The 26985-nt window shown below is 38.5% G+C and overlaps 1 protein-coding gene across 16 annotated transcripts in view; it reads right to left on the reverse strand.

The window, feature by feature from the left end:
* NBEA (neurobeachin) overlaps positions 1 to 26985 on the reverse strand; it is a 748862-nt gene that overhangs the window by 652368 nt on the left and 69509 nt on the right. For all 16 annotated transcript variants that reach the window (XM_075919178.2, XM_075919174.2, XM_075919172.2 and 13 more), the window contains exons 2-4: positions 11455 to 11686; positions 2797 to 2897; positions 2463 to 2558 (exon numbers count right to left, since the gene is read on the reverse strand). In XM_075919178.2, coding sequence (XP_075775293.2) covers positions 2463 to 2558; positions 2797 to 2897; positions 11455 to 11686 — 429 coding nt within the window. The remainder of the gene's footprint in view (positions 1 to 2462; positions 2559 to 2796; positions 2898 to 11454; positions 11687 to 26985) is intronic.

The raw sequence follows: 26985 nt of genomic DNA on the forward strand, positions 1-26985 counted from the left end.
TTCCCTGCTCTCTGTTATGAAGCTCCTCTGAGCCAGTTCCTAAGCAACTCCATTAAATCAAATGTTTCATTGATGGTCACTTATTATGTGATCCTAATTTTCTGGGTGCAGAGCTTGAGACTTTGGAGCCTAATTTAGGCAAGTGCTGAGCTCTTAGAGCTGCAATTAAAGTCAGCATGAAACATGGTTTGGACACACAAAAGATTATATAATGCTGAACATACTGAAAAATCAGTTCTTAGACATCTCAAACGAGGCTCCCAGTATCAGTGCATATTTCTGAACTTCATCTCTCTCACCTCATCATCTATGAAATCAGGATATCATCTCAACTCAGAGGTTTTGTGAAATGTTTGTGAACCACTTAGACATCATATGGATGAGCACCATAGCCAAGCCCAAGAGCAAATTAATACATACTTAAATTTAGAGCAGCTGAATAATGTAGGCTTCGGACAGTAAGGGCATGGCTAAACTCGAAATAAACTACGCAACTTGAGCTACATTAATTGCATAGCTTGATTCAAAATAGCTTATTTCATTTTTTGGTGCTGTCTACACAGCAGTTATTTCAAACTAGAGCACTCCCCCCCCCCCCAACTTCCTTTACTCCTTGTACAATGAGGGTTAGAGAGTAAGAGTAAGCAGTCCTCCAGCTCAACATTATTTAGACACTATGTTGAAATAACTATGTGTGTGTAGACGTGGACTATGTTATTTCGAAATAACATCAATTATTCCAAAATAGTACTGCTGTGTCGACATAGCCATACTGAATAAGGAGCATAAAACAATATTTAATAGCTGGCTGCTCATTTATTGAGTAGCATCCACTTTGTGCATTGAATGAGAAAGGGCCCTTGTGGAGAAAAAGTATATAATCATCAAGTAAGTAAAGACTATCCAGAAGGCATATACAGTGAAACCTTTGTTATCCGGCACTCTGTTAACCAGAAAACTTTGTTAACTGGCATTGCCCTCAGTCACAATACTGTCACATCTTCAGGCGCACAGGCCTGGCTTGGTTTACCACAATTGACTTAATTTTTTATTGAAGTAGTACTAATCATCTTTAACTCAAAATAGAAATGTGAGACTAACTGCCTCATGCTACAAAACTACCAATATTAAAAACTTGAGTTTTACTATTATTGTCCATTGTTTTTTTCCTAGATTGACGGAACCCTCAGATAACTGGAATTTTTAGATAACCGGAAAGCCCTAATCCCCAAGCATGCCAGATAACACAGGTTTTATTGTACACATATATGCTACCTTAATTCTTGAATTTCCTAATTTGAGTGCTCAACTTTACAAATGTTCTTTTAATCTATTTTTGTGGGTAATATTACATATACAGCATTTATATATATCTAAAATGTGTAATGCTATATGTACAAATATATAGAGAGAATAAGTATACACAACTGCATGGAGTAAAGTGTTTATCATTAGGGATTTGGTTTGGGCATCACTCAGAATCACAAATGAGTTACACTGATCATCTTATACAAAAAAATTTTATACTCTACACCATAATGTTTATTTTTTCTGTATTATACATAGCATACTAATGTTAAGAGTTTATGAAAAATATTATTGGCATCATTATTCCTATTCTTTTGCCTATCAAGTTATATATCTAAGTTACATTTAGTCCAACTTAAACATCTCAGAGTGCCATAAAGCCTGTATAAACTACTTTACTTGAATAAAAGTACCACATTTTTATAGTTAGAAGTGAGTGCTTAATCCTGCTGGTTACTGAGAATTCTCTCTTTCCACTCACATGCAACTTCCAGTTTAAGCCATGATGGTGCGTGGGATTTTCCACTTTGACCCTGTCCAAAGCTAAAAATTGCTTGTCCAGGGAGTCAGGCAGATGTATTTTAAAGAGTGTTGGAAAAGCAGAGTACACAGTTTAGGGTGGGGGGAAATGAGCATTTGTCTAGCAAGCTGTTTTTTAAAAATATTAGCGGTAGTCTCAAGTAAGATGAATCAGTGGACACTATTTCTGGTGAGGCAATTAAAGGCACATGATAAAATTTAGAACTAGGGAATCACTATCATAAATGTATATGAATGTTTACATACCCCACACACACATGTTTAAACTGACTGTAGTATCAGCCTCGTTTTAGTCATTTACTATTATTGTAAACTTTCTAGTTAAAAAAAAAGTTTCCCCACATACCTCTCCTCTTCCAATACATCTCATGTAAGAAATAATCTCCTTTTACTTTTGACATTAAGTGCCTTGGGATCTGGTGTCACCTCAGTGCTATTCCAGTTCTGACAAGCTTGCTAAACATTAAGGCCTAGCCTTATTCTGGGAAAATTATACTGAGTAATATGTTCCACATTTCATTATTAAGAAAGATTTCCAATCCTGATAAAGTAAAGCATGTAATAAAGCAATTTTATTGTTCCCAAAAATAGAAGTGTTTTGGTTAAAAACTTACTGCAGCACTACAGCCAGGGAAGTTGAAAAAGGTATCAGGACCATGTCTCTGTGGCATCTGATTAAGGACCGACAATAGCTTAACTGCATGTCTTGGCTGTTAAAGAAGAATTGTAGAAATGTCAAGGCAACCAGTTAGTAATGATATTATGTAGCTATATTAACCATTCAGAGAAACCAGTAAATTAATCCTAAAACTTAAAAAAAAAAACACCACAACTTTTAAACAATTCAATTAACATAAAAATTCAATTTCATATGCCTCTAGAGACAAGTTACTTTAACCTCAAGCACTAATGCACTGACACTTAATATTTTATCTGGCCGCAGCTTACCCAGATTCCATTTTCGCCTCGAAGCATGCTGAACAAAAGCTTCAACTCCTTTACAGTGATGCTGTAGCTGGCAAGAACCCCCAACATATCAACTAGAAGATCTTCAAAGGAAAATAAAGTTATTCTGAACTTTGAATTACACTGTTTGTCAAAGAAATTATTTGCAAGTACAAGCAGGACATGAATATTTAATTAAAAGTAAGCTTTATTCAGACTGGTTCCTTAACTATTGTATAACAAAATATGATTTCAAGGTGGTCTATCTTTACACATAAATGATTGTATAGGAAACACATGATCACATAATACTTTAACAAAACAGTAAATAAGTACACAAAAACAATCTTTTATGTTTGCAGTTTTATCACAATAGGCTAGGAACCTATTGTTGAATGTTTATCATCTTTGTCTTGCACATTTTAGGGTGCTACCTCATTCATCTTGTAGTATGATTTAGTATGTGTGAGATGTACATATAATCTTGCATTTTTATTTCTCTGAATTCTTCTTTTAATTTGGTACCCAAAAATGAAAGTTTTAGATTCAATGCCAAACAATGAGGTTAAAAGAGGCACTGCTAAAGTTCATCACTACAAATGATGAAGATTGCTATATAATGACTAATAGATGACACATCCTCCATTAGAGCATTTCAAAAACCAAGAAACCTGTATAGGTTATAGGAAAAAAAAATTCACTTTTCAGAGAAGTAACATTCAAGATTAATAAACAGTTTTTAGACTTATGTAAAAATGAAATATTTACACTAATTTTAAATATTTGGATGGTTTGGGGAATCTTGGTTCTTTCCATGCTCTCTTTGCTTTTCCCTCAAAAACCCATATTTCTAAGAATTGCTATTAGTGTCCACAGAGATCACTATAGCAGGAGGAAGGCGCTGTAAGCTATGGCCTTCAGAGAGAAAATACAAAAAGTTACTTTAATTTCAAGGAACATATTCCAATATACAGAGGATTCAGACCAAACAGATTAAGGTAAACTAGGATCCTTCTCCGCCAACGTTTTAGACATGCTTCTTCCCTAACCCTAATTTACCAGACAGATATCTCCTTCGCCATAACCTTCTTTGTTCTAAAAAAATTCAAAATTGTCCTTTATCTCCAAAAAACAACGGTCCTGATTCCATGGCTGGTCTGGGGACAGAAAGCAGCCTGGGATATAGCTTCTGAGATGCTAAGAAAGTTAACCGTATTTCCCTGTTAGTTTACCAGAACATTTTTCATTACAGACATAGGATATAGAACCAGTTACAGCTAAGAGACACCTAAACATTTTCTCTAGCTAGCCTTTTTTCGTTGTTACTAAATACCAAAGTCACTTTCTAAGCTGAAATTTTTCATATCTTGTGTCCAGGAATTATTTTTTTCTGAAAATGTGACTAAACATTTTTTAGTCATGTGTTAGTTTGAGGGCAGTTAAAAATACTCTTACTGTGGTATGTACTTAAAAACCTGCTCTTATACTTCAGAAGGAAGGTACAGAAACTTGAAATAGTATTTGAAATACCGTATGAGCAATGAGAATATCCACTGAATCCAATGGATTTGCTCTGAATTTGTACCACTGAAAGAGCAGATGATAGCTCTGCTTGAATAAACTGGAGAATACAGTGAATAAGACCTCATTTAGTGCACAGGTTGCATGTGGACTGTTCATGAAGTACAAGTTTAGTCACTGAATACATATAAAAATTTTAAAAAAATCCATCTAGGAACTCATGGCTACTTTCACTATAGGATCTGAATGCTCCCAGGTTATTAAAAATAATAATAATAATAATGATGTCTCTACTTTTCCTGCCTATAGATTCAATTTAAATTAGCTAAGAGGGTTTTAAAAAAATGTTTATTGCAAGAGTGCCAGGGGGAGAGGTAGATATGTTGGAGGGTAGGTATAAGATCCAGAGTGGCCTAGACAAATTGGAAGATTGGGCCAAAAGAAACCTGATGAGGTTCAACAAGGACAAATGCAGAGTCCTACACATGGGACAGAAGAATCCCAAGCACTGTTATAGGCTGGGGACCAGCTGTCTAAGCAGCAGTTCAGCAGAAAAGGACCTCAGGATTACACTGGATGAGAAGTTGGATGTGAGTCAACTGTGTGCCCTTGTAGCCAAGGCTAATGGCATATTAAGGTGTATTAGGAGGAGCACTACCAGCAGATATAGAGAAGTAATTATTCCCCCTTATTCCAAACTGGTGAGGCAACACATGGAGTACTGCATCTCATTCTGCTCCCCACCCCCATTACAGAAATGATGTGGATAAACTCGAGGAAGTCCAGATGAAGACAACCAAAATGATTAGGGGGCTGGAGCACATGACTCATGAGGAGAGGCTGAGGGCTTGGGCTTGGTTTAGTCTACAGAAGAGTGAGGGGGGTTTTGATAGCAGCCTTTATCTACCTGAAGACAGATTCCAAAGAGGATGGAGAGAGGATGTTCTCAGTAGTGACAAATGGCAGAACAAAGAGGTAGGGATTAGGGGGAAGAAAAAAAAATTTTCACTAGGAGGGTGGTGAAGCACTAGAACGGGTTACCTAAGGAGGTGGTAGAATCTCCATCCCTAGAGGAGTTTAAATCCAAGCTTGACAAAGTCTTGCCTGGAATGATTTAGTTAGGGTTGGTCCTGCTTTGGGGAGGGGGTTGGACTAGACCTCCAGAGGTCTCTTCCAAACCTATGATTCTGAGAGTGGGTATCCAGGATATCTCTGTGAAGCGAGTATTATGGGAAAACAAAAAAATATTTTAGTTTGTAAGCAATGTATACAGTCTCTTCATCTTATGGGATTCCACATATATGTCCAATCAATGTTCAGCCTCATTCACTGCATACCATCTAGCCTGAACCCTGATTATGACCGAAGTCCTGAGGAAACAACAATATTTGAGCTGGTAATTAAGAACCCCTTGTGTCTGAATTATACAGAAAGAGGCAGAGTTGACACTGAGATCAATTTTGGCCTTTATTTTTGAGTACTCAACTTTGCAACCTTAACCACCTTCTAAGTTTTTTTTAATTGTGCAATTGTATTTGTAGAGGGCAGAATATACCTCAAAATTTATTACTATTTGATGCATATGATATTACAGTGCCAACAGAACAGATAAAATTTTAAAATTCTTTGCCATTCAAGTTACTACAAGTGTGCAGAGTATTTTTTTTAAATCCTTATGGTTACAAAATTAACACAGATATTCACTGGACCATCAAATACATATATAGCCAGGTACACTCTCCATGGCAAATTGCACATTTCTGTTCAAACTGCCAATACAGAGCTTTTCAAAAAAGCTGGTTTTATTACAAAATCAAAATTATTTTCCTCACTCCTCTTTTACTCGAGCTTAGCTGCAGCGTTTTTATTCAAATTTAAAGACGCTTTGTCACCACATACATTGGAGCAGAATCTCCTGAATATTCAAGCCCAGAAATGTGTAAGTGATAAATAAAAGAAGAATGCCCTTAAAATACAAAAACTCTTGGGCCACCTTTCTTTTGGTATTACTACAAACTCCCGTTACAAGGAATTAGATTAACTTCTTTGTTTTTCAACCTTTTTCTTTTGTGGTTTTTGATTAATAAATCTTGGGACTTACATACCACAAGTATTATCTGAAAAAATTGATCCATACTTGGTAAATATACCGTACGAATCCACTCACTAGAGAGAATGACAAAGTCAAAAAATCATGGTTTTTCCAAGGTTCTTGTCATTTTCTGTCATACTAATATAACCCACACACCTAGTGTGATTCACTGTCCCATGTAGTGGCACTTAGACCACTTAGAGATATAAGAACAAGGGAGCTCTACAATCTAAACTGAGAACCACCTGGCTTCATAGCTTAAGTTGTAGAAGCTCTAAAACTAAGCTTCAAGAGGTCCCAGATTCAAATCTCCCCAGCAGTGGTTACAGTAAGTCATAAGAATACCACACCGGTTTAGCCTGTATCTAGTCTCATTTTGTAAATAAGACATTAAAAATGAACTTACAGAGGGAAGACAGAAGCCTTTTCTCCTTATTTTAATGCATTTAATAAAAACTAATTTAACAGGTTTTACATACAGTAACTCCTACTACACATGCATTTATCAAACTACTTAGGGCTGCCAATTTTAGAAGGGTGTATTGCTATAGATTTCACCACATTGCGTATTTTTAATCAAAGAATGAATTTTTAATTCCTGGTAATTCTAGGGCAATCCTGGAGGGTTGGCAACCATAACTGCATTTAATATTTTATATTTACTCTATAAGAACAACTGAAAGAACCCCAATTTAGCCATGTATGGAGAAGCTTCAACTTTAAAATAGCTCAGTTGTCTCTGAAGTAACATTGAGCAAAGCATCTGGACAAGAGAGATAACATGGCACTTCTCTTCTTAGTTCATTTGCATGAAAGGCATTGGCAACTTCAGAAGGAACTATGTGGGGCATCTTTAAGCTTAGGAACCAAGCTTTGCCAACTAGGTACGAAGTTTAACTTTAATTTGATAAGGCAATCAGGTTCTAAACTTTGGCCAAGGAATTGGGAAGGAACCAAATGTTTCCATTGTTTTCAGAATGATATATTTCCGGAGGGTGGAGGGAATTGTTAGCAGCCCAGCTGCCCCTATAGCTGTACTGGTGGGAACAGCTTTAGTTTAACTTTTGCTTAAAAATAGTAATATCATCAGTGTTCAAAATTCATTTCAAGCAACTTTTGAACAACCTAGCAACCTGCAGCATAACACCTGAGCTCCTGGAGATGAAATGGGTCTTGATGGAAAAATGGCAACTGTAAACTGTAGTTTGCATGATAAATTAGGCTAGAAAACACCAATTAACTTAAACAAAATCTTGTTACAGGATGCACCATTAAAAACTGGTACTCTCTGGTTCAGAAACATCTGTGGTTCAGCATGAATGCTCCTGGACCAGAAGCCTAATGTCAGGAGTGCCAGGAGCCTATCCAGGGCCAGTGGCAGTGCAGACAGAGCCCAAAAGCAGTGCTGGGACCAGCTCGGAGAACCCTAGCAGCCCATTACAGTGCAAAGCCAGGGAACCTTGGCCACCCATGGCAGCATGGAGCCAGAGTTAAAGAAGCCGGCTACCCACAATAGCATGGCGTCGGGGACTGGAGAATGTTAGCTGCCCAAAGCAGCACGGAGCCAGGAAAACCTGGCCAACTGTGACAACGTGGGGTTAGAGAACCCCAGAAGCCTAAGGCAGTGCAGGATTGGGAGCTGAAGAAGCCCAGCCACCTGCAGCAGTGCCGAGTCGGGGGCTGGAGAATGTCAGCCACTCGCAGCAGCACAGAGCTGGGGAAGCACAAAAGTGCAGGGCTAGAAAATCACGGCTGCCGATAGCAGCCCAGGGTACGGGGTAGAGAAGACCAGAGGCAAGGGCCAGCTGACTCAGGACCGGTGGCAGGGGACACCTCATGTTCCATCAAATTCTCTCATTTGGGATTATACTACCTATGGAAACTGCTGGATCATAAGACTTGTTTCATTAGTTCTTACCCTAAAATTTGAGGATCTCTATTTCCAGAGTGCTCTGAAGTTTATAGCTATTAAACTATCTTCCAGTAATCTATCTAATTGTTATAGTAATTTTTTGCCCTCAACCACTGATAAAATGGCTCAACATCCTTTTCTGTAGTATAATCCTCAAACTAATTCAGAATTCTATACAAAGTTTCCAGGAAGGAGACATATACCAATGGCAGTTGTCCCACATTTGAATGCAACTGATGGCAGAGAAATGTTTTCCCATTCAGAAGCTGTCAAAGATTAAGATATTATTTCCTCTTCCATAGCATCTGTAAAATGAAATGCTTCAAATAGATGGCTGTCTCAGGTATCTGAACTGCCTCCACTCAGATGCAGTCAGCTTTTCCTCTGTGTATTGAGCATGTGAACTGGGACTTACTGTAGATTATCTACATTATGCCATGTTCAGACAGTAATGTTTTCTACTTGATTTACACCTAACTTTGATCACAGCATTTCAGGAAGTACTGAGATAGTGCCATAGTTAAAAAGCTGCAAAGATACATGTACTTTATAGACGATAAAATACCAGCTAGGAAATATTAGGCCCATCACTGGCAAATGTGACTTTTTCGAAGAGAGCTGTATCAGCTTCCTAGAACTAAGCAGTGGCTTGGTCCTAGTTCAAAAGATCCTTACTGCATGCTTGGAAACAAACAATTACTACACCATCACATTTTTCACCTGACTAGTTTGGAAAGCAGATAGGAATGGTGGTAGCAATGCACCTCTGGCACCATCTTGAGTCATCCTGTCATCCTTGATCCCTACATCAGTCAAGTTAGCTTTGGGCCTGAGTAAAGCACAGGGCATTAGTTATTGTAAGGCAGTATTCTTGTGGTGATGATCAGCTGTAAGGTACCCATTTTAATTAACTTGGTGGGTGTTAGTAGTCAATGCCATCACTGATCATGAAGTGGTAGTGGTATATCTGCAAAAGCTGGAGAGGAAGCAAAGAAATTAATTGTGGTCTCTATTCCTCCCTTTCCGAGGTCTGAAAGGTGTCTCATCCATGCATACATCTCTCTCAAATTCTGTTGAACAGCACATATGCAGAGGTTTTATTAGTGACTGGTACATTCCAAACTGCAGTGACATCAAAACTGTGATACTCTTGTCTTTTAATCAGATCTGTAGTTTTCTCTCTCCTACTTTCATAGGAACAGAGTGAAAAAAACTTGCCTGAGTCCTCTCTCAAAAACTCTGAGATGATGCTAATAAGAAGGAAAATGCATTCTTAGAAAAATTGAGTAGAAGTTCACTCCCTTTATTGATGAAGGATGCCAGCCTTTCATTAGCATTTACAACCTCATGAGTCTTTTGACTCCCATCTGTTTCTAGATCCAAAACATTGCATTGACTTTTGCCATCAGCAGTTATTCTTAGGCAATTTCCATTCTTTCCCTATGATGTTGGCATCACCATAGTTTAATGTGCTTCAGAGTTACCCTTGAGACCATTTGGAACATGGTGAACTTAATGGCTTTTTGCTTTCTTACTGGAGCAGGGTTTTTTAACATATGTTACACTTTTTGCACTGTTTTTTCCCAATGTTTCAGGCTAGAAATAAAAAATTGAGTTTTTACTATATAATGCCCTTTACAGGTGGAACTTGATTGCCCTTTTCCTTATGTACCCTTTTAACTCTTTGAAAGGTTGGTCACAGGGTATATTTAATGGCTGCGTGACTGTATTGATAAGTCACATCTTTGGTTGTGTGACTATATTGATAAGCTACTGCTTGAGTTTGTGGTTCTTCACACCACACAGTACAAGGGTCATCAACGGATTGAAAAAAAGCAAGTGATTTACTATTTTAAAACATACTTACAAGTACCCAAAATGTGCTAAGCACCTCCCAAAACCATTTACTTGGAACAGGCTGAATCGGATGATTTATAAAAATATAGTATTACATATAATTTTATATTTACAAACCCCCCACCCAAGATGCACAACTCTCAATAAACACATTTGGACACTACTGTAACCATCATACTTTCCCTAATTTCTCTCTTGATTATAGCTTTCTTGCTTATGAACTCCCATCTAAATTTAGACTCAAATTTCCTGTTCACTTGTACCATACTTTTACTTCTCTGTAAAGCAGCCAACATAAACTTGGGTATTAAAAATAACAATGTATATGTGTAACAGCTAGAATTAATGGAAAGAAGAACTCTTCAATCCTTCAAAAATTCACTTTTTTGGTCAGGTGCACCACTCTAACGTACTTAGATCAAAACCTTCCTCTGATGAAAATGGCGCTCTGAATTTCTCCTGAACTTCCCCAACAACTGTAGTGAGTGAAAAATTAGTTCTGCAAATCATACTAATCACATTCTAAAAGTATAAACTTATCCTACCCCTTCTAACCAATGATTGCTTTCAACTAAGAAAACAGAATTATCTCCAGATACTGAGGGTATGAATAAACTGGAAGCCTCACACAGGCAACCTCTTCTGTAATCCAAGACTCACAAGTTCTCATATATATGCCAATAAAGCATGCTATATTTTAGTAGAAGGAAACATAGGGAATACTCAAAGAAAAGATTAAAAACGGATGAGACACCTGACAAAGTTTCAAAAGAGGCTATAAAGACCAGATATTTTAAAAGGAAAGGAAAGACTGAAGTACAAAAATGCTCAATACAGCTTAATGCAATATTCAATGAATATGAACATTTCTAGTGTTCTTGGGTTTATCATAAAGAATAATGTATTCTTTACTATTTAAGATGGTCATAATAATGGTTCAATTTGTATAATTCATAGCAATTAATTTTTTGAGAAACTGAGAATAAGTGTCAGATGCTCTTATGAGACGTTGAAAGTGGTCTTATTTTAATCACTAAGATCAGGCTGTAATCTATTTTCATTTTAAAAAGACCGGGCATGCTAAATGAACTATTTCAACATTCATTCTAAGAAACAGAGTATTTTACAATCTTTGCCCATAAAAGTTGATTTAGAACTTGACTACGTATCAATACTAATCAAATAATTTACTGCTTGTGAAATATAAATAATTACTATGCTTGCAATACTTGAATGTCCAAAAACAGTACCGTTATACATGACAGTCAGTAATTTATACCTGCAATCATGTCGTCCACCGTACTCATCTTCAGCAGTACCTGTTCAATTAAGCCAACTTCCGTGCTGGTCTGTAAATTACGGACACTTTTACGCAGAATGGCTGTGAACATACTCCAGATTTCTGCTTGGCATGTTACATCACAGTGTTCTAAAAGCTCCGACATGCACGTTATGCTCTCCGCATCCTGGATTATAAAGTTCATCTCTAGATCAAACTCTCCACCAACCAGCTAAAAAGAAGAAAAAACAAAAGTTAGTATGTGTGACGTATAATTTGAGCATTACTGAGTTGACCAATGTGTCCGAAAAGACTGTCATCATTTCAGATCCTTATTTCAAGCAATGTTGATCATAAAAGAAATTAACAATTCTCCTCTTAGTACTGGATAACACACTTTCAGCAGTCAAATCTCTCTGCTGTCCTCCTTTGGCCAATTAATTCAAAGGGCAGATTGACTGCAATGGAAAGCACAAGAACAGCAGCATCAAAATTGGCTCAAATAAAAATATCTTTGTAGCCCTCTTTAGACCAAGTCACTCAAAGAGCAGACTGACCCCCCAAAACAAGTGCACAACTAGCAGCATTAGAACTGGTTCAAATAATAGCACACACCTGACCTTCAGCTCTTACAAAAGAAAGTTGCTACTAAAAAGATAAAGCTGGAGATACGTCAACTCAATATTACTTCTGAGACTCCCTTAAGTAGAAAACTCCAATTCAATGAGCTTTCTTTCTGAGCAGATCCCAAAATTACTTGGCATATAGGTAAATCTAAATAAAAATGGACAGAGCCTGTTGCGCGCCAAATATAGCCAGAATGAATTGCATTCACAAATATCCCCACCTGCAAATACCTGCCTACAGAACTCAAAAAAGCAATCTATGAAATGAGAAAACTTGTCATTATTTCTCCTTATTTCTTGCAGCAGAAAACATCATTCAATCCATGAATAAAACTACTAGAGATCAAAATATTGGACATATTATTACTGTGTAAAAGGTAAAGATTTCAAAAGGAAACCTTTGGAGTCTTCTGAAAATACTATAGTCTATGATTTGCTAAAAAAAGAAAAAAATGAAGAAAAATCTTAAGGCACTACACTACATGTTATATAAAAGATATTTAAATTATGTAATGTGTATACTTCAAGTGATTATATGTCATAGGGTATAATTTAATGACAGTAATTTTTCAAGATTGGAGAAGAGTCTACACTTCCACAGACATACAATCAAAGTGGTGAATATGAAACAATAGGTAAACCTTTTTCATATAGGTAGACCAGCTTACACACTCCTTTACTTTTGGTCCCTCTGTCACTAATTAGTAATCCTCAAACTTGACTAATACTGCTGAAACTCGGATTTCCACTAACACAAGGACTCATCCCACCTTAGTGATTAATTGCTAACAACAAATTTAAAATATTCTAATCATATAGCTCAGAATTGTTCAGGTTCAAATCAGTTGACCATCAATTTGGACTACAGAGATATCCAAGCTGCATTTAAATCTAATCTATTGCTCTGATTAATATTAATATTTGAATTTTAGGTTTATTATGAGATTTAAATGAATGTGCAAAATGTAATTACTTAGAATTTAAGCAATCATTTCTAATGGATGCCAAAGATACTGTAGTTTTCAAAGTTAAAAAAAAAAAACTAGAGCACTTTTCTGGAAAAAAATTTTAGAATCATGAAATAATTATGCGAAAGGCTAAAGCATGCTTCTCAAAAACTGTGGGTTTGTTTTACTATTTCTGACTAATAGTACATATGCCTATTCTACATGGACTTTTTTTCCCACTAAATTAGTGATGTGTATAAAGTAACTTCAATTATGAATCAGTGTCATTAACTTTTCTTTGAACAAATAGCTTTGTACTGTTTACATCAATCAAATTCCTCAGCATGATAATTGACTGGTTCCAAATCACAGAATTTTCCATACCTCGGGAAGTCAATATTATATAGCACAGGGGCGGCCGGATCCGGTCCACCAAGCCACTGGATCTGGCCCGTGGCTGCCTCGCTGGGACCTTTAAGTGCAGTGCAGTGGCAGCCACTTTGAACGTGGCTACTTTATTCTGGGAGCAAGAAGGGAGGCTTTGTACTTTGTCCTGCCCCTCAGCAAAATCTCTCAGCACCTACTGGCCAGTTTCTGACCAATAGCAGCTGAGATATTTTGCTGGTGGCAGGCCGATGAAGCCTCCTCCCTCACTGTCCTCCCTTACTCCTTCACCCAGCCTAAAGCAGAGCCAGGTGGTCTACAGCCTTCAGGATCCTGCAGGGCTGCTGACTGGCAGCTGCCTCGGTAAGTGCCTCCCAGCCAGAGCCAGCCTCTGGCACCTCCGCTCTCTTCCCTCTGCCTGTCCCCCCCACAACTACCTGCCCCAGGCCACCACCCAAACTCTCTGTACCCCTTTCCCCCAGGTCACAACTTCCTCCCAGACCCTGCACCCCCTCGTACAGACCTCCCCCAGGCCAGAATCCTCTCCTGGACTCTGCACCAGATCACAACCCCCTCCTTCACCCAAACTCCACACCCTCTCCTGCACCCAGTCTCCTACCCCAAGATCCCTTATGCACCCAACCTCAGTCCAAGATCCCAAACCCCCTCAGTAGAAATGTGGCCTTTGGCCACTTGCCAAAATCTTGGAGGGCTCTTCCTCCCTTCCTCCCCCCCCCCCCCCAAGCCATTAAAAATTATTGCCCACCCTTGGTCTAGCAGCATTACCAAAATGTCCCCGGCTTACTGGGCTGTTAGAGGACATGTAGGGGTAAATTAGAGCTAAACAACAGCATAGAACACTGGGAGCCAGGACTGGTGGCTGTAAACAAGCTTTATGGGATCGCACTAAACTTGGCCACTCCCATGAATAGTGGACATCTGGCTCACTAAAAATCATTCTGGACAGTGGATGTTTCCGGATCAGAGAGTTCTGGACTAGAGGGGTGCAGCTTGTACGGGCATTTTATAATAGTAATAGGAACACAGTAGATAAAAATTCAGAAGAAAAATGTTTTACAAAAATCTCAGTTTAGAATTATTTCATTTGACAATTTATACTAAGGCTTAAGTTTAACTATTAAAATACTTTAAATTACATAAATATTAAGCTCAGTCTGAGCAGCCTGGCTCAGTCCCAGCTCACACTGGGTCCTAGGAGCTATCCCCACTGCAGGCTCTGCACTAAAAGTCATTTAGGAGCTGGGCTGGCACGGGGTCCCAGGAGCTACCCATGCTGCGGCAGTGCTAACTCTTATAATTAATTGTGCAGATGACACGATTAACCAGTTATACAATTTTTAAACATCCCTAGTACTCTGGTCATATAACATTCAGAATATGTTTTGCAGTTAATTAAACCTGGTAGTTCTTTTTATAATTTGATGAATGCTGATTATTATTATTAAGCATTTTCTCTATTTCTATGTAAATTTTCATAACCCAAAACATATGGGTTTTAAGCATGTTTCAATTTTTATTTATTTATTTAAATTCACAGTTGTAGGAGGGGCTCAGAAAATTTCAAGACAGATCTGAGATTCAAGAATTCTCAATTTATAACCATTTAAAACACAACCTGTCAACACCACATGTCAAAATATACAAAATAAATATCCTTAAATCAAACATTAAGTTCTCAAGCAGAATTTCTCTTATTTTATCCATGGAGTCTGATTATTTTAGATGGAATTCCCCCTCTCCCCCAACAGCTTATGGGTGAAGTGAAATCAATACTTACTGACATTTGCCAATAAAAAAAACTCTAATTCTTCCAAGACAACATATAAGCACTTCAGTAATCGCCTAAACGCCTAAAAGTTAACCAAAAAGGCAATAATTTCTACCTTCGCACACCACCTAGAAGAGTGATGTCCAAACTTTTCCACTTGCAACCCCCTCTTGTGAGTAAAAGAACGTATCCAATTCCTACCTCCAATCTGGAATCAGTCGCAACTGCATCAGGACCAGGAATGAAGCAAGGGCCAAGAGTGGGGCAGGAGCCACAGCTATGCCCACATAGCACTCCCTTCCTACCTCCTTGTGGGAACTGGACTAGGCCCAGCCACAGACACTCCTTCATGCATCCCTGGAGGGGCACACCTCACAATTTGGAAACCACTAACCTAGAACCTCAGACACATAATAGCTGCCTTCAATCTGAGATAAACTAGGATGTAGATCATCTCAAAAGAAGCAATACTATGTATATAAGTTACAATGCCCTATGCTACCTTAATATATAGGACTGATGACAACACCTATTATGGTTGCCTGACCCTTCTCATGAAACCCTGTTTACCAGTTTATAACTTTTTGTCTAATTAACCACATATACTGAAATGTTCTTCCATGCTGAGTGTCTGCCTCGACAACACATTTTTGGAAGGTTTTATCTAAAATTGTTCAGCTTTTTCTGAGATGGCAGCAGGGGGAAAGTAGTTTTACCCATATTTTAAAATCTTTAATATTTGTGCTTTCTTTTTAGATTAATGCCCTTGTGCTTTGGAGCAGGAATATAAAATTGACAAGTGTTGGCCTTTTTGTGAAGGGCCTTTTTTCATCCCATGAGAATCCAAGTATAAGCTTTTGAGAAATCACAGTCCACACATGCTGAGTATGGCCTTGATAGCATGTATCATCTAAAATCTCTAAAATGTTTGTTCTCACTGAGCACATTTAAGTCTCCCAATTCGTACTTGTGACCAGACTGTGCACACCCTCCCTCATTAGAGAAACTGAAGATGATTTATCTTTTATCATCACTCCTATTTCTCACTGGACTATGCATACACCATCTCCAGACTACAAGTGAGCATGCTCCAGTCCAAGACAGACATACAACTTCAATATTTACTTCTTAACTTTCGTACCTTTGATTTTCCAACTATAATAAAGTTCTTTTAATATAGGCTGGGTTTCTTGAGAGCATTATTTAAAGTAATGTAATTTTCTCACATACAGTTAATGCTGCAGATTTTACTGAATACTATGACCTTTGAATTTAGTATTTAGTAATTGCAGTAAAAAAACTAACTACAAAGGTCATCTGATAAGGTAGGTTTTACCTATGAACACTCACAATGTATTTGTTAGTCTAAGGCAACGTCTAAACTGCACCCCTCTGTCAGCAGAGGGATGTAAACAAAGCACTTCAAAAGTGCAAATGAAGCAGGGATTTAAATACCCTGCACTTCATTTGCATAACCGCATCGTCGTGCTGTTTCAAACAAGCACCATTTCGAAACTGAAATCGCAGTTTAGATGTGGTTTTTTCAACAACAGGGTGATTTTTTGAAAGATCCTGTACTCATTTTTTAGAGTACAGGATCTTTTGAAAAAATCGCCCCGTTGTTGAAAAAACCACATCTAAACTGCGATTTCAGTTTCAAAATGGTGATTGTTTGAAACAGCGCCATGATGCGATTATTCAAATGAAGTGCAGGGTATTTAAATCCCTGCTTCATTTGCACTTTCGAAGTGCTTCGTTTACATCCCTCTGTCGACTGAGGGGTGCAGTTTAGACTTAGCCTAAGGTGCTACAGGACTGCTCATTATTTTTAAAGTTACAGACGAACACAGCTAACCCTCAGACTTTTTACAAAGATTATGTCTTTGAATAAACTACTTAATTTTCCTGCAATTAAAATTCAGGTCTTCAAACAAATCCACTTATAAAAGTTTATAGGGATTTGTACAGTTTTTCAAAATAATATTTAAACCTTTTGTTATTTATCTCTTTCAAACATATGCAATATGTCACTTGAATCATTTTTAATGACAAAGCAGGTCTCTGTGCAACCAAATTCAGTTTAATATGATTAAGATATTATTGATGATGTCATGCATTCTCAAGAGCTTTGCAAAAAACATTAGTCTATTGACCTGACTCTCATATTAGGCCACTGAATAAGATTCAGAGATATAGGAGGACTGATGAAAAAGAAACATTTAATTATCGAATTGGGAAGGACACAAGCATTTGAATACAAACAATAAGATGTTTAGCCAACACAGTTTTTACATTAAAGTTAAGAAAAATTATTCAACTCCCTTGCTTGATATTAGGTCTGTCTATCACAAGCAGAGGAAAGTATTACTTAAGTATATAATGTGCCTCTTCTGAAGTTTGGCTTTCAATATGATGCCTTCTAATCATAGGTACATATGAAGTTAGTTATTAGAACATAAGATTAGATGGCTGTATTCCTCTGACTTTTATTCCTGTTAGCAAATACATGATCCTGGATGGCTTCTTTACTTTTCTGTTTGTGGAGTAATCTAGGAAATCCATGCTTAATAGTGCTTGACATGCAGCAATATCTAGGTTGTTAAATATAGTTTGTCTTTTGTTTATAATAGATCCAGAAATTGTGTGTGTCTGATCTCATTCTAGGCCAGATGAGCTTGCTTTGCTTTTGTTCTCTATTACTGAGCCAATATATTTCCATGCTTTTCTTCATTATCAGATTTTATATTACTTGCTGTGTAAATTCTTGCCCTGTTCTTCCAATCCTATATAGTATATACAGCTCAGTGTAAACATTTCTGGCTTCAGTCATCCCACCATACGTCAGTTACACTCAGTGATATTGCTTTCTATCCTCATCACTTCTAGTTTGTCCTGCTTACTTTCTGTATCCATGAACTGATGTTATGTAGTAAAAGGAATTGTCCATGCAGGTCTCAATATTAAAGTTACATGTTGTGTGTACATACATTAATAATCAGTATGCATCTGTACCTATATACTCATTTTTATACAGTTTCTACAGTAGTCCTCAACTCTCCCCCCCACACACACACACACTGTTTAAAAGGTCATATACGGTAATAACCTCTACCACATTTGAAACCTAAAAATCGAAAGCCTCAACTTAAGTAGATTTACGTTAATTAAACAGATCTCACCAAACAATATATTCCAGTGCTCTAATGAATTGTAGAAGCTGCAAGAGATGCATATGCAACACTTAAAAAGATTAAATCCCTAAAAGAAGTATATAAATAGTATAGTTGAAGAGTTCTGCTTTCACTGATGCAAACAGCTGTAATATTGTAATGGCTTGGCCAAAATTATATTCAAATGTGGACAGGCTTATAGATTCGCCTCCCTAATATATGTTTGGGCAAGCAAAAGAAATGGAAGCACTCAGTGATGGTAGCATGCTAGGCAGCTTGCAGGAAGCAGCAGCTGCCATTTGGAACTCCTAAACCTCAGTGGTTTATTGCCCTACTATTGAAAGACCTGAATATCTCAAATCTAGATAGATTGCACAGAAGAAAGCACTTGTCACATGTGACATCTCCTGTGCAGTTTAGAAGTTATAAATGCCAATCACCTTCACAAAAGCCTCTGTTTCAACCAAGGCATACACTTCTCATATTCCTGCAATTCTCCTAGGGGTCACTCGTTACTCCTAAAGAATTCCTAAGAGAAAAGTGGACAAGCTCAAATATTGGAAGATGACTTTCTATACTACACAGAGTGAGCTGTGTAGCCTACTGGCAAAACACTATATTATGCATTTTCACAACTGCACAATCACATTATATAGAAGACTTTAGGGATACACCTCATCCATGCTTTTTATTCAGTTTTTCACTCTTGCCCACACTCAAGAAGTGAGGAATAGCAGCCCAGGCACTAAAAGTGCAGAACTCTGAGTGTATGAAAGTTAAACAGCAGCAGTCACTTGTCACTAAAGTACAGCAATACTTAGTTTGGTGTTTAGCATTTGGGAAATCAGTTGGAATTTGTTGATGGAGAAGAATTTAGGAGTGGAGTAACGTGGAGCCTGATTACTGAGAAATACGAGGAACTGGGAGCTAATCAGAAATTGTTCTCTTCAGAAAAGCAGTACATTACAGTGGGGGGAAAGGGGGAACAGAGGAAAGTAGAAATATTTGGCAGCTGGAATGGGGTAGTTTGGGTTTATTTGTAATGAGGAGAGAGAAATGGAGCTATTTCAATAACTGATGGACTCTAAAGTTTGATCTATTATCTTCCAGTGCTATGGAGATGAACATTCCAGACAGAGGCTTTTGTGCACAGATTATTTTCATGAAGTTACCTCTGATATGCTGATATAGAAGGGAAAACTGCATCAAAACTTGTACAGCATGGGAAAAACCCTGTTCCATCTCAATTTAGCCACTTTAGGGATTACAAATAAAATGTTGGCCTATGAAACAATTCTACTTAATTCTCTGCAGCTGACTTCATTAAGCAGTAGCCAGTTACTGGATGATAAGAATTTAATCAGCATTCCTTCTATCACAAAGCTTTTATGAGAACTCCAACAAGCACCACAATTTCTGTAACTGATCTTAAGTCACATGAAGCTTTCAGAAAAGACTTAGAGCAGAACCTTGCTAATTCTATTGGAATTGTATATTTCTCAATTTGTGTGAATTAGCAAAAACAATATACAAAAGAGTATAATGCATCGAAGTTAACTTTGTTCAGCCAATGAGTGTGTTTTAATACAGTAGCCTACTAAGTAAATATGATATATTTGAAGACTAAGGTAACTATCTTAGCAATACATCACTACACTAACTCTATGTAGTCTCTATTATACACAAAATCTGTTGATTTCTTTAAGTGAATTACAGAAGGTGAAGTTTAGGAAAACAAATTAAAATTAGCAAGGCTCTGCTACAACTGTATTGTAACTTCTCAGTTAAGGTATTCTCTGTAAATAACAGTAACATGTTTCCGGTAATTATCATTAAACAAAATTCAAATTTTCATACATTTCATACATTTTCTTTCCAAGAAGAGTAAAAATATACAGTTCATTTTTTTTTTTTTTACCTGAAGTCTGAATAGGACTTCAGCAGAGAAGTTAACACGTTGAAGGAGAACAAATTTTTCATACCTGCTCAATGGAAGTAGAGGCACTTCTTGAAGCAATACCATGTTTCACTTGTACACGTGTTACCTCGTAGGGCAAATTTAATAAAAATAATTTTTGAAGATTGTTAAAATTAATTAATTACAAGTCAAAGATATCTCATCATGGACTAGGTATTATAAATTCTAACTTTGTAGTAGGAGAACATATCCACGTACTGTTTAAGAAAAGTTTTGTAAATGAGTTCTAATTCACGGATTAGAGACTCGATGTTATGGGGTTCCAGAGGCATTTATATAGATTAAGTTAATCTTTCTATCTAGTCAATGGGACTCATTGCTCCTTGTTCTGCCATCTGTCACTACTGAGAACAGCCTTTCTCCATCCTCTTTGGAACCTCGCTTCAGGAAGTTGAAGGCTGTTATCAAATCCCACCTCACTCTTCACTTCTGTAGACTAAACAGACCCAACTCCTTCAGCCTCTCCTCATAGGTCACATGCTCCAGCCCCCTAATCATTTTGGTTGCCCTCCGCTGGACCCTCTCCAATGCGTCCACATGCTTTCTGTAGTGGGGGGCCCAGAACTGGACACAATACTCCAGATGTGGCCTAACCAGAGCTAAATAAAGGAGAATAATTACATCTCTGGATCTGCTGGCAATGCTCCTCTTAATGCAACCTAATATGCTATTTGCAGAAAGGATAGTTCAGTGGTTTGAGCATTGGCCTGCTAAAGCTAGGGTTGTGAGTTCAATCCTTGAGAAGGCCATTTGGGGCAAAAATCTGTCAGGGATGGTAGTGGTCCTGCTTTGAGGGCAGGGGACTAGACTCAATGACTTTTCAAGGTCCCTTCCAGTTCTAGGAGACAGGCAATCTGTTCATTTTTCACCTCAAAAAAGATATTTTGGCCTTGGAAAGGCTTCAGAAAAGGGCAACTAAAATGACTAGGGGTTTGGAACGGGTCCCATATGAAGAGAGGTTAAAGTGACTGGGACTTTTCAGTTTAGAAAAAAGGAGACTGAGGGGGAATATGATAGAGGTATATAAAATCATGAGTGGTGTGGAGAGGGCCGATAAAGAAAAGTTATTTATTAGTTCTCATAATAGAAGAACTAGAGAACACCAAATGAAATTAATGGGTAGCAGGTTTAAAACTAATAAAAGGAAGTTCTTCTTCACAAGCGTGTAGTCAACCTGTGCAATTCCTTGCCAGAGGAGGCTGTGAAGGCTAGGACTATAACAGAGTTTAAAGAAAAGCTAGATAATTTCATGGAGGTTAGGACCATAAAAGGCTATTATCCAGGGGATAAAAATGGTGACCCTGGCCTTTGTTTGTCAGAGGCTGGAGAGGGATAGCAGGAGAAAAATCGCTTGATCATTGTCTTTGGTCCACCCTTTCTGGGGCAGCGGGTGCTGGCCACTGTCGGCAGAGAGGCTACTGGGCTAGATGGACCTTTGGTCTGACCCAGTAAGGCCGTTCTTATGTAGCCTTCTTGGCTACAAGGGCACACTGTTGACTCATATCCAGCTTCTCATCCACTGTAACTCATCCCAGGTCCTTTTCTGCAGAACTACTACTTAGCTGGTTGGTCCCCAGCCTGAACAATGCTTGGGATTCTTCCGTCCCAAGTGCAGGACTCTGTACTTGTCCTTGTTGAACCTCATCAGATTTCTTGTGACCCAATCCTCCAATTTGTTTAAGTCACTCTGGACCCTATCTCTGCCCTCAAGCATATCAACCTCTCCCCCTACCTTAGTGTCATCCACAAACTTGCTGAGGGTGCAATCCATCCCCTCATCCAGGTCATTAATAAAGATACTGAACAAAACCTGTCCTAGAACCGAACCTTGGGACACTCCACTAGAAACCGACCGCCATCCTGACATCGAGCCGTTGATCACTACCCGCTGGGCCCGGCCTTCTAGCCAGCTTTCTATCCACCTTACCGTCCATTTATCCAATCCACATTCCCTTAACTTGCTGGCAAGAATATTGTGGGAGACCGTATCAAAAGCCTTGCTAAAGTCAAGGTATATCACATCTACTGACTTTCCCATGTCCACAGAGCCAGTTACCTCATCATAGAAGCTAATCAGATTGGTCAGGCACGACTTGCCCTTTGTGAATCCATGCTGACTATTCCGAATCACTTTCCCCTCTTCCAAGTGCCTCAAAATGGATTCCTTAAGGATCCCTTCCATGATTTTTCCAGGAACCGAGGTAAGACTGACCAGCCTATAGTTCCCTGGATCGTCATGCTTCCTTTTTTTGAAGATGGGCACTACATTTGCCTTTTTCCAATCATCCGGGATCTCTCCCGATCTCCATGACTTTTCAAAGATAATGACCAAAGGCTGCTCAATGACATTTGCCAACTCACTCAGTACCCTCGGATGCATTAAGTCCAGACCCATGGATTTGTGTATGTTTAGCTTTTCTAAATAGTTCCTAACCTGTTCTTTACCCACCAAGGGCTGTCCATCTTCATCCCATCTTGCATCACTTAGCGCATTTAGTCTGGGAGCCGACCTCGTCCATGAATACAGAGGCAAAGAAAGCATTGAGTACTTGAGTTTTCCCCACATCATCTGTCACTAGGTTACCTCCTTCATACAGTAGGGGCCCCACACCCTCTCTGATCACCTTCTTCTTGTTAACATGCCTGTAGAAACCTCTCTTGTTATCCTTCACATCCTTTGCCAGTCGCAATTCCAATTGTGCTTTCTCCTTTCCGATAACCCCCCGGCATTCTTGAGCTATACATTTAAACCCCTCCCTGGTCATTTGTCCAAGTTTCCACTTTTTGTAAGCTTCCTTTTTGTACTTAAGTTCACCAAGGATTTCCTCTGTAAGCCAATCCGGTCTCCTACCATGTTTGCCTCTCTTGCTACGCATCAGGATGGTTTCTTTCTGTGCCTTCAATAAGTCGTCTTTAAAATACTGCCAGCTGTCCTGGACTCCTTTCCTCTTCACGTTAGCATCCCAGGGGATTCTACCCATCAGGTCTCTGAGGGAGTCAAAATTTGCTTTTCTGAAGTCCAAGGTGTGTATTTTACTACTCTTTTCTTCCTTTGGTCAGGATCCTGAAATCTACCATCTCATTATCACTGCTTCCCAGGTTGTCACCCACCTCTACTGGCAACCTCTAATGACAAGAATTCCCACCTTAGAAGACTGTTCCATGACTTATCTCTCTATAGCTAGCAAGTAGAAAGTTTTTCCCATGTGGTACTGCTTCCATCCTACCTACCAGGCTAATACCCCTGTCAAAGAAGGAAATTGGATTGCAAATTGCAACTGAAGACAAGATAGATGAGGCACACGTGCTGGCAAGCTCTGGTATAGCAAAGATGTCTCAATAAGTGTACTATTAGTTTTAGTACTTAATTAGCCCCAATACTATTCCTTACAAAAAGGCACACAATACTCCATGAAAAAAGTCTTAGTCCATACAACAAGCACCTTGCCCACAAAGATATTCTCTCACCAGACCCTCCCACATTCTACTATGCATGTCTGGCATCCCAGTATTGTAGTTTATATGGGTCTTTCACATGGTGCAAGAGAAATGGCCTGTATTAGAATGTAGTTATATTATCAACTTCAAATATTTCTACTTTAAATGGAACTTGTGTTGAAGTTTTAATACAGCTTTGTGCTTCTAAAAAGGGAAAAGAAACCGTGATCTGTGACAATTACAGCTTTCTAAACCTTCGCAGAGACAGACAGTTCCTTAATTCCTGGGGAAACTTCCGTTAGACATCGTGTGGATTTATTTCAAGAACTATACAGAAAGTATGTGAAATGTTGTTAAGTTAATAGTTTCACTGGGTAATAAAATATTTAGGGATTTGTGGAAGTCTACACCAGACACTAACACTGCTGTACAAGCTGGTCCTCTTCCCCAGAGGGATGAACTGAGGTTATTTTTTCCTAAAGTTTGCCTCATCATTTCCCCCCACCTTTGGAGGCTCACTTTGCATGCAGTTGTAGCAAAAGAAATCTAAAGGGAACTGCTGGCTAAAGAGGAACTTTCTAACTTATTACAGGCCTGAATTAGGTCACTGTGGTGGGATTAGATCAAGTCATCTGTATCCAAGCCATTTCATGCCACTAATTTGCCCACAACTCTGGAGAGTTACTACAAGAAGTAGTAAGAATTATCCAGTGTAAGACAAAAACCAAGATTCATGGAAAGAACAGTGTGCCTTTCAGATAACCAGCTATCACAGGATGACTGACCTTTCAAGACCCTGAAATTGATCCTCCAAGCGATATAAGTCATCACCAGTATAGCTTCTCTATTAACTTGGAATATATGGGCACAAAGAATTCAAGTGTTAATCTGACCCTGTCACTGTCCAGTACTAAACAGTATTAAACAAAGTTTGGGATGTGATATACAGATAACTCAGCTTGCTTTGTAACATGGGGTCATCAAAACTTTGTATAACCTTTTGTTAAAAGTGCAGAAATACATGAAGACTTTCATTTTAAAAGCTTTTTTCCCCCTTGGAGAGTTTTATAAGGAACCCCTGCCTCATCTAACAGTTTAAGTGATAAAAACGGCCTTATTTTGGGCGGGGGAGGAAGGGGGCGTGGGAAGAAAAGAAAAGTTATAAGAATCCAATCCAGTTTCCTAGAAAACAAAACTAACACAATACAAGAGAGAAAAGAACAGCTTAGAGAAAAAATTCAACTTGCCCCTGGTGTTGACTCTGACTTGCAAGCTCATTCCTGGAAAATACAGTTATGGCACTTGACCTTATTAACCATTTAAAGACCTGGCAAACCCGTATAAGCATCAGAATCTTTAAGGAATTGCTATTATTTGCCTGTCTGGCACAGACTTACACCAGTGTTGCAAAACATATAGACTCTGCAAAACACAGCAGAGTCATTCTCATTACACAGGAGTTAAAAACAAGAGAGGTAAGAAAGAAAATGAATACAATGGGGAAGAAAAAAGACAAAGGCTTGAAGGACAGAATTCAGCCAGAGCCAGTAGAGATAGCAATATTATCTCTCTGGCCCAATCTGATCAGGCCTTCTCTCAAGATCGGGACAACAAAGACTCAACAATATTATGGTAGATTCTGGAGTTCCAGAAGATACCGGTGGCAGCAATGATACTCCCCTTCATCTTTTTTCATTCAGCAAATGTCCACCTTTGCTTCACCTCATCCAACTTTCTCATTAAAAAAATATTTTATTTTTACTAACCCCAAAACTGAGTGTTCAATGGAAAAGCGCATCCTCTTAGTCTGTTTGATCCACCAATGAGCCCTTATATGCACTAGTTTTGATTCATTGACTTCTGGTTCCACACTTTCCCAGATTACCAGACAACAGAGACCCTGAATTATATCAGCAGGTATTTTGCACTAATTTGATGGGTCTATATCCCTTTTTGCTTTGCCCATCAACATTTGTTTTTATGGGTTATGATGCTATATGAACTTTCAGTCACTTTTTAGTGACCATAAAATTCAGGTAATTTGTAGGCCCAAATGGAACAGAACAGGATGAATAACTGATTTTTTGCAGGTTGGGTTCACTGACAGTTCTGAGGGAAAGTCTGGAAAACTATTAAAGAACAACCAAAATAGTGTTCAATCCAAAACAAAATGTTATTTTAATAAAAATTATGAAAAATGCATATTGAATAATTTTTTGTTCAATGAGCAACTGGGATCAAAACCCAGAGTAGATCAGTTGATCAACCTCAGCAGAGATAGCTCCCCCCTTAAATTAACACTTCAGCTCTCACGAGCTCTCCACACAGTAGTCTTCAAGCACCTTACTTCAGTGTGTTAAACAATGTTGTCTGTGGACATTAAATTCACACTATTCTGTAACCAAGGTACTTGGTTTCAACAAAAATACATAACACCCCCCTCCTTTGACCCCCCCCCCAAAAAAAAAATCACCGGGGAAAAAGTTCTGTTGAGGGGGGGGAAGGGGGGAGAGAAGAGACCAAAATTGCTGAGAAAGAAAAAGGACCCTGAGAATTAAGCAAAATAAACAAACAAAACAAACAACAAAACAAAACAGCATTAAAATAGCATGGCCCCTTTAATTGTGTACAGTCAGAATAGGGATAGGAAGAGAAGGGGTTGAGCACTTAGACCCAGGGAAGGCATTGCTTCCCCTTGCTCAGGTCTTTAGGTTTTTTTGCCAGTGGTCATCTTGTTTTCTTGGTCTAGCCAGAAGGGAGCTTCCCTGCAGAACCAGGTAAGAAGGGGATCCACGGGCAGGGGGGCTCAGGGGCAGGGCTGGGCCCAGTTGCTGACTGTCATAGGGTTGCGAGGTGTCCGGTATTTTCACCTCCTGGCATGGAAAAAAAAAACAGAAAATACCAGACATTTTTGGTGTCCAGTATTTTCTGAATTTTTTTTTTTTTTAAACCAGACAGGAGGTGAAAATACCGGGCTGTCCAGGTCAATACAGGACACCTGGCAACCCTCGTTTCAACAGCTCCCTCCCACTCATTTGTCCTCTTCAATAGATGGAGCATTAAGGTGACACCTTTGTTTTCCTCTACTTTAGTGACTGACTTTCTAATATTAAAGTTTGCTTCCATATGAAATGAAATGACAGAAGCTTAAGAAAGATGTATTTGTTACAAACATTATTTTGCAACTCCTGTTTCCAAC

The sequence above is a fragment of the Pelodiscus sinensis genome, chromosome 1 (genome assembly GCF_052426305.1).
Source record: "Pelodiscus sinensis isolate ZL-2025 chromosome 1, ASM5242630v1, whole genome shotgun sequence".
Classification (NCBI taxonomy): domain Eukaryota; kingdom Metazoa; phylum Chordata; order Testudines; family Trionychidae; genus Pelodiscus; species Pelodiscus sinensis.